General features: G+C 40.3%; 2 protein-coding genes across 2 annotated transcripts in view; both read right to left on the bottom strand.

Moving 5' to 3' along the window:
* LOC101864662 (glycine, glutamate and proline-rich protein) overlaps positions 1-1,447 on the bottom strand; it is a gene marked incomplete in the record, with an annotated part of 13,745 nt that extends 12,298 nt beyond the window's left edge. The window contains 1 exon segment of the mRNA XM_013082960.2: positions 1,340-1,447. Within this exon segment, the coding sequence (XP_012938414.2) occupies positions 1,340-1,382 (43 nt within the window).
* Positions 1,448-6,610: 5,163 nt separating this feature from the next.
* The window catches only part of LOC101864430 (serine-rich adhesin for platelets), a 23,069-nt gene continuing 14,642 nt past the window's right edge, over positions 6,611-15,037 (bottom strand). Inside the window, exons 2-5 of the mRNA XM_005089762.2 lie at positions 12,964-13,122; positions 11,075-11,381; positions 10,454-10,667; positions 6,611-9,494 (exon numbers count right to left, since the gene is read on the bottom strand). Coding sequence (XP_005089819.2) covers positions 7,199-9,494; positions 10,454-10,667; positions 11,075-11,381; positions 12,964-13,062 — 2,916 coding nt within the window. The 5' untranslated portion in view covers positions 13,063-13,122 and the 3' untranslated portion in view covers positions 6,611-7,198. The remainder of the gene's footprint in view (positions 9,495-10,453; positions 10,668-11,074; positions 11,382-12,963; positions 13,123-15,037) is intronic.

Here is a 15,037-nt window from a genome sequence, read left to right as displayed (position 1 = left end):
ATAATAATAATGATAATGATAATAATAATTCCGAAACGAAATAGTCACAGAAGTACGACAGACATATCAAACGTGTTTTACCTGACCATGAAGGAATAAAGGTAGAAAGCTGAAATTTGGTGTGAAAGCCGCACTCATCTTCCTAGAATGCTTGTAAATTTTGGGGAATTTGAAATTACTGGTTTTACCACCAATGCACTGTAAGTGAATGAGGGTATGTTGTTCACTAGTTTCAACATAAAAATGGAGAAAATTGAGCACAGGTCATAAATGAAATATTTGTTCTTGCAAGGCAAGCAACTACAGGATATTTTTTACGGAGAAGCATGCCGTATATGGAACTGATTGCCCATCCTATGCTGTGATAAAATTTTGGTCTAAAAAGTGTGATGATGAGGTCAAAGAAGCGGTAGAGGGCTGGTTTTCTACATAGAGAGGGTCCTCTATTCTCAAGGTCTTTTTAATGTCATACACAGATGGCAAACATCTATAACTCTGGGAGGCGACTACATAAAGAAAGACTGAGTATAATACCAAATTGCAGCTTTCTACCTTTATTCCTTCATGGTTAGGTAAAAAGCTTTTGGTATGCCCCTCGTAGTTGCCAAATTCAGCAGCTGGGGATTCGAAGTAGTATTGAAACGAATTTTCTTGACCTGGACAATTTGTTGGCGAGCACCGTTGGTTCAATCATGTCTAGAGCCGAATCGTGACATTGTGTGACAAAAATGGGGTGCACTTGTTGTGGCACGAGCTTACAAAGGGGAGCAACTTCGACAAAAATATCAAAAAGGAAACATCGGTCATCTGTACTTTGTTAAAGAACTTTTTTCACATAATAATTTTTGTGCCCTACTCAATAACGTGTTTTATATTTCCTTATTATGTTTTAATCGCATTTAGCCACATGTTCTATATTTACATACTATTCGCAAGATCCAGAACTAAGAAAATAAAGCCAACTGTTTCGACGCCTTGCAATGGACAACATGTGTGTGTGTGTGTGTGTATGTGTGTGAGAGTGTATGTGTGTGTGTGTGTGTGTGTACGTGTGAGAGAGAGAGAGGGAGAGAGGGAGAGAGAGAGAGAGAGAGAGAGAGAGAGAGAGAGAGAGAGAGAGAGAGAGAGAGAAAGAGAAAGAGAGATACGGGGCGGGAAGGAGGGAGGGAAGTAATAAAAGTGTAGGTAAGGGGGAGTGAGGGAGAGGGAGAGGGAAGGAGGGAGAGGGAAGGAGGGAGAGGGAGACTGTGATAATATTAGGACAACCCCCCCCCTCTTCCCACTGTAATAGTAATAGAAGTATACAAAGAAAGTAAACAATACACTTTGAGTAACTTACCGTAGGCTACGCCCAAGGAGGTAAGCACCAGGAAAAGAATCATCTTGAAAGGCCAGAAGTTTCCATATGACAAGACAACCGCCCTGCTGTACAGATGTTGATCCGTTAATATAATGCTTACAACGCTGCCCAGCTGTCAGTTCCCAATAAGATAAGGTCACGCTTTTCTGCCATTGGAGCTTTCGTTTTTTGTTTGTCTGTTGTTGTTTTTTTTGGGTGTTTTAAAAAAAAATGTTTTCTGGCCCTTGCGACACAATAAAGTTATATTAGTGCAGAAGATTAGAAATGTTACAAAAGAGTAACAAACACAAAATAGATAGAGGTGAGATAAGGACAACATGTGTTTGATATGAAAGAAGGAGCAAACCCCACCAGAGTAACCACCCACTAGATACTTTCTGACCTAAAATAACAATATGAATAAAGAGGGAGAAGAGGGGGACGACGACAGCGACACCGAGAAGAAACGAGAGGAGGAGAAGTAGGTGGAAGGATGAATATCAGAAGAGGTTGTTCTTAGTTAGAAAAATTGTTTCTGTAATGAGCGTTTATGTTAGCCGCTTTTTAAAACAACAATGAAACCAAGAGACTCGCGTAAAATAGAGAACGTGTGGTAATACACTGTCTACACTAAAATCGACCGTTTTACATTTATTTCTCTTTTTTAAATAATGATAGAGAGAACATACACATTATTCGTGATGCACTTTTGCTTATCTTTTCATGTGTTTGGATCGTCAATTTGACCCAGAGTCACAATTTGTATTATGGTTATTGGAATGTTCAATGACACAAACATTTGGCCAAGAGTACGAGGTAAAAAACGGCGTAATTTTCTTTGTGGGACGCTTATGTAAAGATTAACGCATACAAGTCTTGAAAAATTCTTAGGATTCCTTATCTCAAACCTAAAGGGAATGTCTGAGATAAGGATTAGATCGCCGTCTGTTGTCATTTAATTTTAATGTCCAGGCTCCTCCTATGTTTATGCTCGTAAAACGAGAGAGTGAAAAACCCTGACGTGGCTAAGGGGAAGCAACTGTGCTTCATGTTTGCAATACATTTGTGTCTGTATACAAAGAGCGTCTTTAGAAAAATGCACTAAGCGCCGAATCTGGGCCTTTACAGAAAACTCAATTCACTACATAATCTCATATTGGAAATTGTTGTGAGGATATTTTCCCCCACAAAATACCTTTATAATCATTAGAATAAAATTAATGTGTTCATTCATGCAAAGTTAACGGTTTTTTCCCCAGTTTTTTTTCCTTTTGTTTTGTAGTAAATGAATATAGTACGTTCGCAACAGAGCCCTCCTTATTATCCAGATTCACATCTAAATGTGGGAAAAAAAATTATAGAAAGGGACACCGTGCATGTGTAATTTGTGTAAATTTTACATTCCAACTTCCTTCCTTGTGGAAATATATGTCCTCGTCGATGTTTTGCAATCGTTTGAAATTTTTGTACCTAAAAAAAAAAACGCTACAGAGAACGGACAGTGACTTAATCACTATCTATCTATCTATCTATCTATCTATCTATCTATCTATCTATCTATCTATCTATCTATCTATCTATCTATCTATCTATCTATCTACCCATCCACCCACCTGACAATCTATGTCGCATCGAATTTCATGTACCCACTTATCTGTCTCGTGTCTATCTATCTGTCTACTTATCTATCTATCCATCCATCCGTTCACGCGTTGCCTCTCCTGATTCTACAGTCGTAGTTGTCCGTTTTGCACACCTTGATTTTTAAAAATGTATTGAAAAAAACAACAAACAAACAAACGAACAAACGAACAAACATCAGCAACAACGACAGAAACTAGTACATAAGTAGATAAACAGTCCCACTCCGACAAAGACATTAACGTATAACAAGTACTTGTAGGAAAAACCACAAAGAAAGTATCCAACTTTGAATCCACGTTGACCATTTTAATTAATGCATTGACAAAATGAATTCATTCATGTGAACATTTTTGTATATAATGAGCGTACATATTTTAATGTTTAAAATCGATTGTGTTTACAACAATAATAAGATATGAAAGACATTGTACGTTTCGAAAATATTTACAAAAGTTTAAAAAAACAATGCATAAATCATAATCATAAGTTATAAATATGTGTGCCATCATCATCATCAAGTGCCAGATCTGCGACAGACATCGGCGATCATGGTTCTCCATTCATTCCTTTGCTCGGATGCTCTAAAAAAAAGCTACGTTTCCCTGATCTTTTCCTGTTACCCATTTGTTTAGGCTCCCCAAGTAGATTGTTCTGGGGCTACCCCTGCCTAGTTTACCTTTAATTTTGCCAGTGAAAGCTAGATGTTCAAGACCCTTATGTCTATTCAGGTGTCTCAAAAACTGCATTTGTCGTTTCCTGATTGTTTTGAACATTAAGCGTCCCACGTGGGCTTCATCAAGCACTACCTCAATGATTTCTTTTCCTTCCACGATACTCTTAGCAGTCTCCCAAGAAACCAAAATTCTATTGCTTCTATTTTATTTTCACTGTCTTTAGTGATTGACTGATTGTCCAGCATTCACAGCCTTCATCAAGTGAACAAAAACACTTGCGAGTGAATGGAAAACAAGGAATACGTTCAAACACACAACATAGAAAACCAGCGTCTGGGAAAAACGGAGAAATGGCATAGATTTAACGCCCATATCAGCACTGTTAGGTTATTTCAGAAGCGGTACCTCCAAGTTTAACGTCCCTCACCGAAAGGACCTAGCCAACTGCAACATTCGTGCGAGTGCCTTTCCCAAGGACAGAACGTCGGACCGAGCTGAGGCTCGAACCGCCAAACCTGTATACTCACGATTACGAGTCAGCTACCGACGCCACCCAAACGTCTGTGATGTAGCGGTTAGGGGCTTCAATGCCGCAAGATGAAGGCCTGAGTTCGATTTCTTTAAGGGGAGGATTTTTATCGAGTGCCAGATCTTTCTGCTGGGATGTTGTATCCGTCTCAGTCCAGGTTGGCCCTGCAGGATGTGCAGAACACCTCCTGAATTATCTAAGTTTTGTCGATAGGGACGTAAAAATACCTACGTTGTTGTTGTTTTTTTTTTTTTCAAAAGGAAAACAGAAGAAGGCAGGATCGAATCTGTCAAGGAAAGAAAGTTGGCTGACTCCCAAAGCGACCTTAGCTAAACACAAAGTGCATCTTGATATATATTTCATTATCTTGAAAGTTTTTAAAAATCATGGTTTTATCTCACCCATGTTATGAAGATAACCCCAATCCAGCTGGCAAATTAGAAAACGATTCTCAATTCAATTAGAGGTTCATTTTTTCATATTATTAACCCTTCGGGTAGTAACTTCAAATAGTTGTTAGGTAACTGTGGCCACACGACGAGAAACTTCAAGAGGAATAATGAGAAGAAAACTATCTTTTGAGTGCACAGTGCGCACGAAGCAACGTGTATAAATGACAGTTTACAATAAATGCTACCAAATGTACGATGCAGCAATTTTCCTCTTGGCTCATCATATTTTCTTTAATTAAAGGAAACGATTCATCTCATCTCATCTCATCTCATCTCAGAAAACAGTTAGCTCCCAGGCCACTGGATTCCTACGATCCTGTAGCATCAACATATTTTGTTTTACTGTCCACGGCAAGTTACTACAGTATACATGGCATAGACCAGCATTGGGCCTCTCTCCTTGTGTGGCCTTCGGGCAACTTTGATCAGCGTGCCGATACATTGTCGCCGTCATTCATAATTGTCGTATGTCAAAATACCAGGCTTTCAGGAGAAAAAAAAAACATTTTACGTCGGGCAGGACATTCTGTTCATACAAAATGTTTAATTCGTCTGAATCCGTTCCTATCTGAGATAAAAGCTTCTGACTGTGATGCCACTTTTGGGACGACCTAAAGCATCTTTTTACATAATAATAATAATAATAATAATAATAATAATAATAATAATAATAATAATAATAATAATAATAATAGATAGCATTTGTATAGCGCATATCCCCGCTCAACAGAAGGCTCTATGAGCTTTACAGTATATTATTACCCCAGCAGACCATAGAACACTCAGAAACATTCTCAGCTTCCCGGGAAGCATACAGTGCAAGCAGCTGATTAAGCGCTCAAACACTAACAAACTGACAAGATCTTTCGCTGTCTATAGCCGGTATCCATTCCCACCTGGGTTGAGTGAGGAAAATCCGTGTAAAGTGCCTTTCCCAAGGACACAACGTCGGGCCCTTGACGGGATTCGAACCCACGACCTTACGGTTGCGAGTCCGAGATATTTTAAATGATATGTTATGTATTTTTGTTACACAAAGCACTTCAAATTTTCTTTCACGTAATTCTTCTATACAATGTTTCAATTTTTGTCATCTTAAGGCAGATCAGATAAGATAAGATAACATTCCATTGCTCTCCACAAAGAGACATTTTCTGCAACATGGTAAATAAGCACATGCACTCGCATGCGTTTACGTCAAATCAAACAGACCCCCCCCCCCTTCTCTCTCTCTCTCTCTCTCTCTCTCTCTCTCTCTCTCTCTCTCTCTCTCTCTCTCTCTCTCTCTCCCTCTCCCTCCCCCTCCCCCTCCCCCTCTCTCCTTCTCTCTCTCTCTCTCTCTCTCTCTCTCTCTCTCACACACACACACACACACACACACACACACACACCCCACACACACACACCCCACACACACACACAAATATACACAAACGAATACACTTTAATAGTCACTAGATGAACATTCAATTTTTTAAAAATCCCGAACTGAGGGCAGATCAGTGACTGGACACCTCATATTGATAATGGTATGGAATAATATTTATACATGTTGGTTTTTCTTTTGGCTTTGTTTATGATAGCACAATAGTTGTTTGTTTCGTTAAGTGTTTATTTTAAATCTTTATTTTCTTTTAGTCTAAAGACATTATGTCGTGCCTTTCAACGCTTGACAGATCTTCACAATAAAAATAAAAGTGGAATCTGCGGCTACGTCGAAAAAAATATGAAGTGACGTTGTATAGGCCAAGATGGCAAACTAAAACCAAACCAGAGTGAGTAGGAGTGAAACAGGGGGCGACTGGCTAGGCACAGGCAGCGTGGATTTTCTGTGAAAGGTTCTAGTTACATTTTGTCACATTCTCATAACCGACATCAGGTTACAACAAAAAATTGTTCAACTTTAACTTGATATTGGGTTGGGGTTGTTGGTTTTTTGTTATTGTTTTTTTTTTTTTTTTTTTTTTTGGGGGGGGGGGGGTTGTTTTTTCAAAATATACAAACATACAAGATAGTTCCCATTATATGGAGCTTCAATATTTACAGCTTCAATAAGTGCGAAGAAGTGTTTTGATTAAATTTTAATATTAAAATGTTGATCAGTTATCAAAAGACATTATGGTGTAAAGTATTAAAAATGATACATATAAGAGTAGCCAGGATAGGAGATTAAACCAAAGCAGTAAAAATCCTAATGAAATGAATGGTGCCTTTCCCCCAAATTTTTAAACTGCCCTGCAATCCGTATTAGAAATAAAGGCAAGTTCTGGGTTCTCATAATTCATTGATAAAAATGTGCACTCCCGGTGCTTTGTTGGAAGAAAACCAACTTGATTTCACGAATGAGGCTCACTCGAGTTTGAATCGTCATGTTCACGTGTACATGTTTAGATATGTTTTGGGCTAATCGCCCCCATTCTATGCGATGCACTATTGCACTTCGTTGGTTACTCTTCACAAACAGCCTTGTATATTGCAAAGGGGCGCAAATCACAGCCTTGACATTACAAACGATACGATTGATAATATTTACCAGTGCTAAATTCAAAACTCATGTAGCTCAGCAGAGACTTTGAAAACTTTGCACGTCTGTAGGGGACACATAAGTATCTTCGGAAGGAGATCTTGTCATTTTTGGGGTGGGAATGCCAAACTGGCTGTTACCATTCTTCAACATAGGCGATTCCGTTAGGGCGAGGGGCGATGGAGGATCGTTGGAGAACGTCGCCCATGGAGATAAATGTTGAGGGTTAAGTTTCGGCAGCATGGCTGTGTATACAGTTTCATGGTTAACAGTTTGCACAGAAATTTTAGAATCATTTGATGAGGTCAGAATATTGTTTGTTGGAGACGTTACTGTAAATGTTTGGAAAACACCACCACGAAATGGATCAACAGACGCATGTGGGGTAGTTGTGTTATTAAATTGTCCAAAGTTTAGAGTTGAGGTGAGAGTTTGGGGAATCTGACCATTTTGATGAATGATCGATGGTGCACACGTCATTGTGTTCTGGATCATCAAAAGAGAATTGTGGGAAGGTGGGATGAATACGTTAGTCGTTGGTGCTCCCGTGGGCACAGGCAACTGGGGCAAAGGCAATGTGGTTTGATGGGTAGAGGTCAACGGTTGGGTGTTCGATACAGGGCTTAGAGAGAGTAGTTCGGCGCTGAGCGTTGAAGCTGTTGTCGAGGTAGAAAGTTCGCCGGTGACCATGGGGTTAGAATCAAAACTGGTGTCGTCAAAGAAAAAGCTCATGAGCGGATCAGAAGATTTGGAGATGACAGACGCAGGAACGGCTCTCGAACGTGAGGTCTGCTCATCGTCACTCGGATCACTAAGATCTATCAGTTGCGCTTGAGAGGAGGATGATTGGATTCCTGAACACGCACTAGAATCGTTACCTAGTTTCTTCACATGCCTGGGAAGGCTGTTAGACTTACGAGCTCCTTCTTCCATATTTAGGTCAAACTCCCAGCTTTTCCTCTGCGTGATATCAGAAGATCGGCGTCTTTTCGTCGTCGTCGTCGTCGTTGCAATGTCTGGAATGCTCATGTATAAGTCGGACAAACTGGAGCTTCCACTAGCCACCACGTCTTCTGTGCTCGAGGATTTCGAGGCCATTGACGGGTTCGTTGCTGGCTGAGAAACGTTTCCCCCACAAACACACCTGCCGTCTTTCGATTCGTCGCATCGGCACTTCTTTTTTGCGTGCTGTGGCTCCATATCAGAAAGCGTTGACGACCTGCCACGTTTAAAGAAGGGGCGTTTTTTCTTGCTCTCGCTCCTTCCAGGCTGGGCATTCTGCTGTGTCGAAAAGCTCATGGAGACAGGCCTAGCCGGAAGTGCTGGTGGGATTTCCGGAGACTTTGACTTCTTAGACTTGCTACGTGAGTTTCTGAATTGGTCCAACTCCTCGTAAACATTTTCGAACTTGCTGTCTGGACGCTGCAATTTCCAGAGAGATTGTAGATCTGAAGTACTGCTCGAGCGACGTTTATTTAGTTTTCCAAACGTTGGCGTCTCTTCTTGTTTGGTCACATGTTTCAGTTCCTGATAATGATGCAGCTCGCTTATCGAGCCATGTCTGCTGAGGGGGGAAGATAATGTCATAGACGATATAGCAGAGTCAACGTTCGAAATGTCATCGCTGTCCTTCTCCGCCCTTGTTAGATTTTCACTTGCAAATTCCTCTGTCGTAGACTCAAACGAGTGAGAAGCTAACTCTTGCGGTGCACTCCCGATGGTGATTCGCCTCGCGGGCCTCTGAGGACCATTAGACTTGGCGTCTCGGATCACACTATAACCATGATCCTCCTTTCTCTTTCTCACGCGCTCTGTGGTGTTCTGATGGTGACTCATACTCGGCTGCTCTTTTCCCCCACTATCAGCTCGAGACACCTGAACGTCAGCGAAGCCGATGTGCTCTTCTGACTCATCCAGAGCTTCCAGTTCTGAATTGGCTCTTCCTAGACCAGCGTCAGAGAGCCTTGGGGGTCGAAATGGGACAGCGGGAGAACTAGAAACAGAACCGTTAGATTCCAAACCAGGGGGACTGTTAGGACTGGCAACTGAGTCATTCGGGGCAACTGGGGAGCCGAGGTACATCGTAGAACTAGAGCTGTCGGAGCCGGATCTTTCCCTAGTCAAGTCAGGAAAAACGGCATGAGAATCCAGAAGATTTTGGAAACTTTTCTCGCTGACGGTAGCAGAAATGGTACGAGATCTGGGAGGCATACTGCGACGTGTGTTTTGCTTTTGAGCAAGAGCCAGGCAGATAGACTGTCTAATCGCACTGAGGATCTCCGGGGCCTCCTCCGAAAAAAACTGGAAAAGACTTTGGCCGGTTGGTGAATTCCTGGAAAAGAGTGTAAATAAACATACATATTATGTCTTTGTCTGTTGACTTGAGTTTGTAAATCAATCAACCTATCTATCTATCTATCTATCTATCTATCTATCTATCTATCTATCTATCTATCTATCTATCTATCTATCTATCTATCTATCTATCTATCTATCTATCTATCTATCTATCTATCTATCTATCTATGTATCTAGCTAGCTTCCTCTTCCTCTTCCTCCTCTTCCTCTTCCTCTTCCTCTTCCTCTTCCTCCTCCTCCTCTTCCTCTTCCTCTTCCTCTTCCTCTTCTTCTTCTTCTTCTTCTTCTTCTTCTTCTTCTTCTTCTTCTTCTTCTTCTTCTTCTTCTTCTTCTTCTTCTTCTTCTTCTTCTTCTTCTTCTTCTTCTTCTTCTTCTTCTTCTTCTTCTTCTTCTTCTTCTTCTTCTTCTTCTTTTTCTTCTTCTTCTTCTTCTTCTTCTTCTTCATCTTCTTCTTCTTCTTCTTCTTCTTCCTCTACCCGTATTTGTCAATAGTCTAAACATTCATAAGTAAAAAAAAAGTCATGACAAGAATCACTGACTGTTGGAAAGAATACACAGTATCACTGTTTCAAGAAACCATTCATGCATTGTTTTCAGTTCTTCTCCGAAAACCGAAGAAATGATTTCCTCCGAGTTCGATGAAGCCAAGAACATTTCTATTTCCAGTCAGTCAAACGCCTCGAGTGACGCTTTATCACTTCCCATAAACATTTTAATTCTTTTTCTACTCCCCGAACTGACAAAGACAGGCAATGTGTAATGTAGAATATACGAATTTGTGTTTCTGATTTTTGTAGGAAGGTTGCCTTCTCCTGCTGTCGACTGAACATACTAATAATATCATGTGTCCTCAGCGTCTTTAATTTTAAATAGTTATACAGACATATTGCCAAATCTCGTACAAAGACAACAAAATAACGCAGTTCTACTCACGGGCCACACTCTATCACCAACAGGGTTTGAACTCCAGTTTCCGGGTGTTTCTCCACGTTGAACCTGACCAGAGTGCTGAGCCCCCAACTGACCACAGACGAGCCCTGACTGTCCACGAGACTGATACACGCTGGGGACACGTGCAGTGAGTACTCGCCACTCAGGCTCCACTTGCTAGCGTGAGTGTTCACCTGGATCTCCACTGTGTATACGCCTAGAAACAATCATAATAATATTAATAATCATGTAGTAGTAGTAGTAGTAGTAGTAGTAGTAGTAGTAGTAGTAGTAGTAGTAGTAGTAGTAGTAGTAGTAGTAGTAGTAGTAGTAGTAGTAGTCGTCGTCTTCATCATCATCATATTTATGAGGAAAAGAAATCAAATGAGGTAACACTTGACAAAATGACCAAACCCATGTGGGCTGCGCACTGATAAATCAATTAGAAAGAAACAAATAATGCAGTTTCTGGGACACTTAGACAAAAAAACCTTGAACATGTAGCTCTGACTAATAAGATTGAAGGCAAACGTGGCAGGGGTAGACCCAGAGCCGCTTTCGGTGACAACTTTTACAAAACAAAATGAGAAGTGTTTTCATAACATGAAATAAGAAAAAAAATACCTTTCTTGCTCTCAATTTGCTCGGGCGTAAAAATCTGCTGTAGGGTGAGAATCCAGCTGTAGGACTCAAGCTCGTTCGAACCGCTTAGCACCAAGACTGGCGTGCGTTCTGCGATCTCGAAAGCGTGCGGTCTTGTGCGCGATGTCGCCATTCCGATGTGGGTCACGTGCTCAAACACAAACGTGGTGCGGTCGGAATCCCCTCGCCGCCATTTAGCCTCATTGTCGTAGATGTCGATTCTCGCTACGATCTCTTCTGATGACAGGTCGCTCATTTTGGTGAGTACCACCCATCGTCGACGCCAGGACTGAAAGAAAAATCAGCAATGATTCTTACAACTGGTTGTGTGTGTTGTGTTGCGTTTATCTTGAGGGACTCTCTCTCTCTCTCTCTCTCTCTCTCTCTCTCTCTCTTTCTCTCCCTATCTCTCTCTATCTCTTTATATCTCTATCTACCTATCTCTCTCTATCTATTTATCTATCTATTTATCTATCTATTTATCTATCTATCTATCTATCTATCTATCTATCTATCTATCTATCTATCTATCTATCTATCTTTCTATCTATCTATCTATCTATCTATCTATCTATCTATACATCTGTCTATCTATCTTTTCCTTCGTCTTTCTGTCTGTCTCTGTGTCAGTCTCTTTCTCCCTTTCTCTCCCCCCCCTCTCTCTCTCTCTCTCTCTCTCTCTCTCTCTCTCTCTCTCTCTCTCTCTCTCTCTCTCTCTCTCTCTCTTGCGTTCAGGCAGAAAATGTTTTTGCCAGCGTTAATTTCAAACCTAGGTTTCTTAAACTTAGACTACTTCCTTTTCTCCTGAACCCACCCACCAGCAAGAGTTCTTTTGTAACTGGCATCTAATCTATTCGTCACTCCGAAATGACAGACCTATCAAAAGGTTACATAGTAATTTTAATCTTTGAATCTGGTGGTCTATCGGCTTCACCAATTACAACGCTTATTTCTCAACTTATCTGTCAACGTAATGTATCCTTGAATTGTCAGACGATTTTCCACAGCATGGCTGACACAAATACTCCACGAACGAAATCTAGCTGAATGGTTGTAAAGTGCACAGAGTATGCTGTAGAGCATGGGTGTGTCCTATGTTTATTAACTATTACTATATCATTAGTAGTAGTAGTAGTAGTAGTAGTAGTAGTAGTAGTAGTAGTAGTAGTAGTAGTAGTAGTAGTAGTAGTAGTAGTAGTAGTAGTAGTAGTAGTAGTAGTAGTAGTATTGTTATTGTTATTATTATTATTATTATTATTATTGTTATTATTATTATTATTATTATTATTATTATTATTATTACTTTTTCAAAAGCATGATTATTATCATCATTGTTAGTGTTATTATTGTTGTTACAATTATCATTATCAAAATCGACAAAAACAACAAACATAAAAAAAACACCGGTGTCAGATGTGTAGCAGTTTGACGCTTCGCTAATACTAGAAGACCCTAGTTTGATTATCGAAAGAGAAGAATTTCTTATCGAGTGTCTCGGTCTATCTGTTTGGATGCCATATTTATATTCCTCTCAGCCCAGGTTGACCCTAACAGGCAAGGTCGAAGCCTGCCTCCTAAATGATCGGAACTATGTCGATCTTCTTTTCTGTCTTTTTGTTGGCTATTTGGGGGGGGGGGGGGGGGTGGGAAGAGACACTTACATTTTCGTCAAAAGCAATATCAAAAAAATCATTTTAATGAAGCCTGCCCCCTAAAAGTTGGGCACAGTGTCAATATTTATTTTTGGGGGTTTTTCCGCCCGGAGGGGGGGGGGTGGGGTGGGTATGAAACTCCTAAATTTTTGCCCAAAACAATATGAAATAATTCGTTTCAACAACACCCCAACCCATTTCAAACGCAACAATCCATACCTTTAGTTTCCGTCCTTTAACCTTGGAAGACTGCTTTATTTCCAGATATCCAAATTTCTGTGTCGGAGCTTCGAATGCCATGTCGCCGATGTTACACATAGTCACTCCGTCAGTATGATGATTGTCGAAAAGGAATGAAAAGTCTTAAAGTAGAGTCATCTGAGGAATACAAAAAAGTATAAAAATGTATAAATAACATAAATTCCCATTCTGAAAATCATTACTCTAAGTAGAATACGGAAAGCTAATTCAAGTTTGTACGCAGCCAATTTTGTCGCCTAGTTTTTCAGCACCACAAACTGATAACTCCGCCCCTATTTAACTTATTTATATAGAATAAACTGCATACTGAGGAGAAATGAATGCTTTATGCAAAACACATACAGTTTTATGATTTACAGATAGATTTACTGAGGTTTCGTAGATATTTTATGCCTGAAAACAAACGAGCTATGTCGAGCAACAACTGAACTGGCTCGACGTATAGAGAGAGCTGAATTGAAATAACACTCTTCCTGTACTTTTATATCAGGTTATCGTTTCTCCGTTTGAAAGGATACAATCCAACGACCTTTGACTAATATTCATAAACCCCTTGGTTCAATAAGACAGTCGCACCAGAGGAAGACAACTGGGTTATTGAGCTTGAGTCGTGTTGGGGCAGAAGATGATGAGTTATCCAACATAGGAACTGTCTCTTCAGTAAGGTACCAAAAGGCCACTCCCAAATGCCAGTTATATATCAGGCTGTCATGTTTATTTCGTCCTGGAGTTGTCCTACTAGGCCTAATTGTGCCCAAAGGAGTACCAAATTACTAGCCTTTAGATCCTGAATGTGTTTACATATTTACCTGTTTTACTCAAACATGACATAAAAGCCACCAAGGAGCAAGACGCAACACAATCTTAATGTTTAAGCCAGGGAGAAATGGAAGTGTTGTTGTTGTAGTAGTAGTAGTTGTTGTTGTTGTTGTTGTTGTTGTTGTTGTCGTCGTTGTTGTTTGTGTGTGTGTGGAAGCCTATCCTTCTGAATTGTTCGGAGCCCATAAGAGCGTGCTCTTCTCCAGGGCCACCGCCTCTCTTTGATAGCGGGTGGGGTAGTCCAACCTCCCTGAATCCTCCCCCAAATAGATGCCACCGCCTGACCTCCGTGGCGGGGCATCTCTGCAGCCAGTGTTCCAAATCTTGGGGCTCCTCGCTGCACAATGGACAGATTGGGTTCGATATCTTGTCTTGCTGTTGTTGTTGTTGTTGCTGTAGCTGTTGTTGCTGCTTCTGTTGTTGTTGTTGTAGTAGTAGTTGTTGTTGTTGATGTTGTTGCTGTCTTGTTGTTGCTGCAGCAGCTCTGTCTGTTGCTATTATTGGAGTAGCCGGTTTATTTTGTCAGCGTACCATTACATGCATGTGCTTTTCTAGCCTAAAAAAAATAATCTCAAAGTCTACACCGAATCGGCTTACGAGCAAGCCTCAAAGTCTAAGACAGTTTTCCATTTTAATTGTGCACAATATGTGTATAATATACAAAACATAATATATAATTAAATACAGTATACAATAGATAGATAGATAGATAGATAGATATATAGATAGATAGATGGATAGATAGATAGATAGATAGATAGATAGATAGATAGATAGATAGATAGATAGATAGACATAATATGTGATATACATATAAATAAAGGGAAGAGGTCAGATACGGGAACAGATCCCATTTCGACGAGCGACCTGTTCGATACACCAGAGAGGTGATAACGACCATTACATCCTGTAGCTTTCACCAGTCTATCATCCCCTCCATATCAGTTGTGGAAGTGACCCAGACATTATGATAGTTATTGTGTTATTATTATAGATATGATCTTCTTTCAATGTTGACTGACACGTTCAGGATCTGAAGGCTAGTGATTTGGTACTCATTTCGACACAATTAGGCCTAGTAGGACAACTCCCGGATGAAATAAACATGACAGCAAAATCAGGTGTAATTAAAAAATAATATATAAACTATCAAATCAAACTTAGAGATAGCTGACTGATTGAGTGGACTGAGGTGGAAGGGGTGTGTGTGTGG

This window comes from Aplysia californica, unplaced genomic scaffold (assembly GCF_000002075.1).
Source record: "Aplysia californica isolate F4 #8 unplaced genomic scaffold, AplCal3.0 scaffold00009, whole genome shotgun sequence".
NCBI lineage: Eukaryota > Metazoa > Mollusca > Gastropoda > Aplysiida > Aplysiidae > Aplysia > Aplysia californica.
Note: the sequence above shows the minus strand (reverse complement) of the source record. Positions and strands in the feature narration are given on the sequence as shown.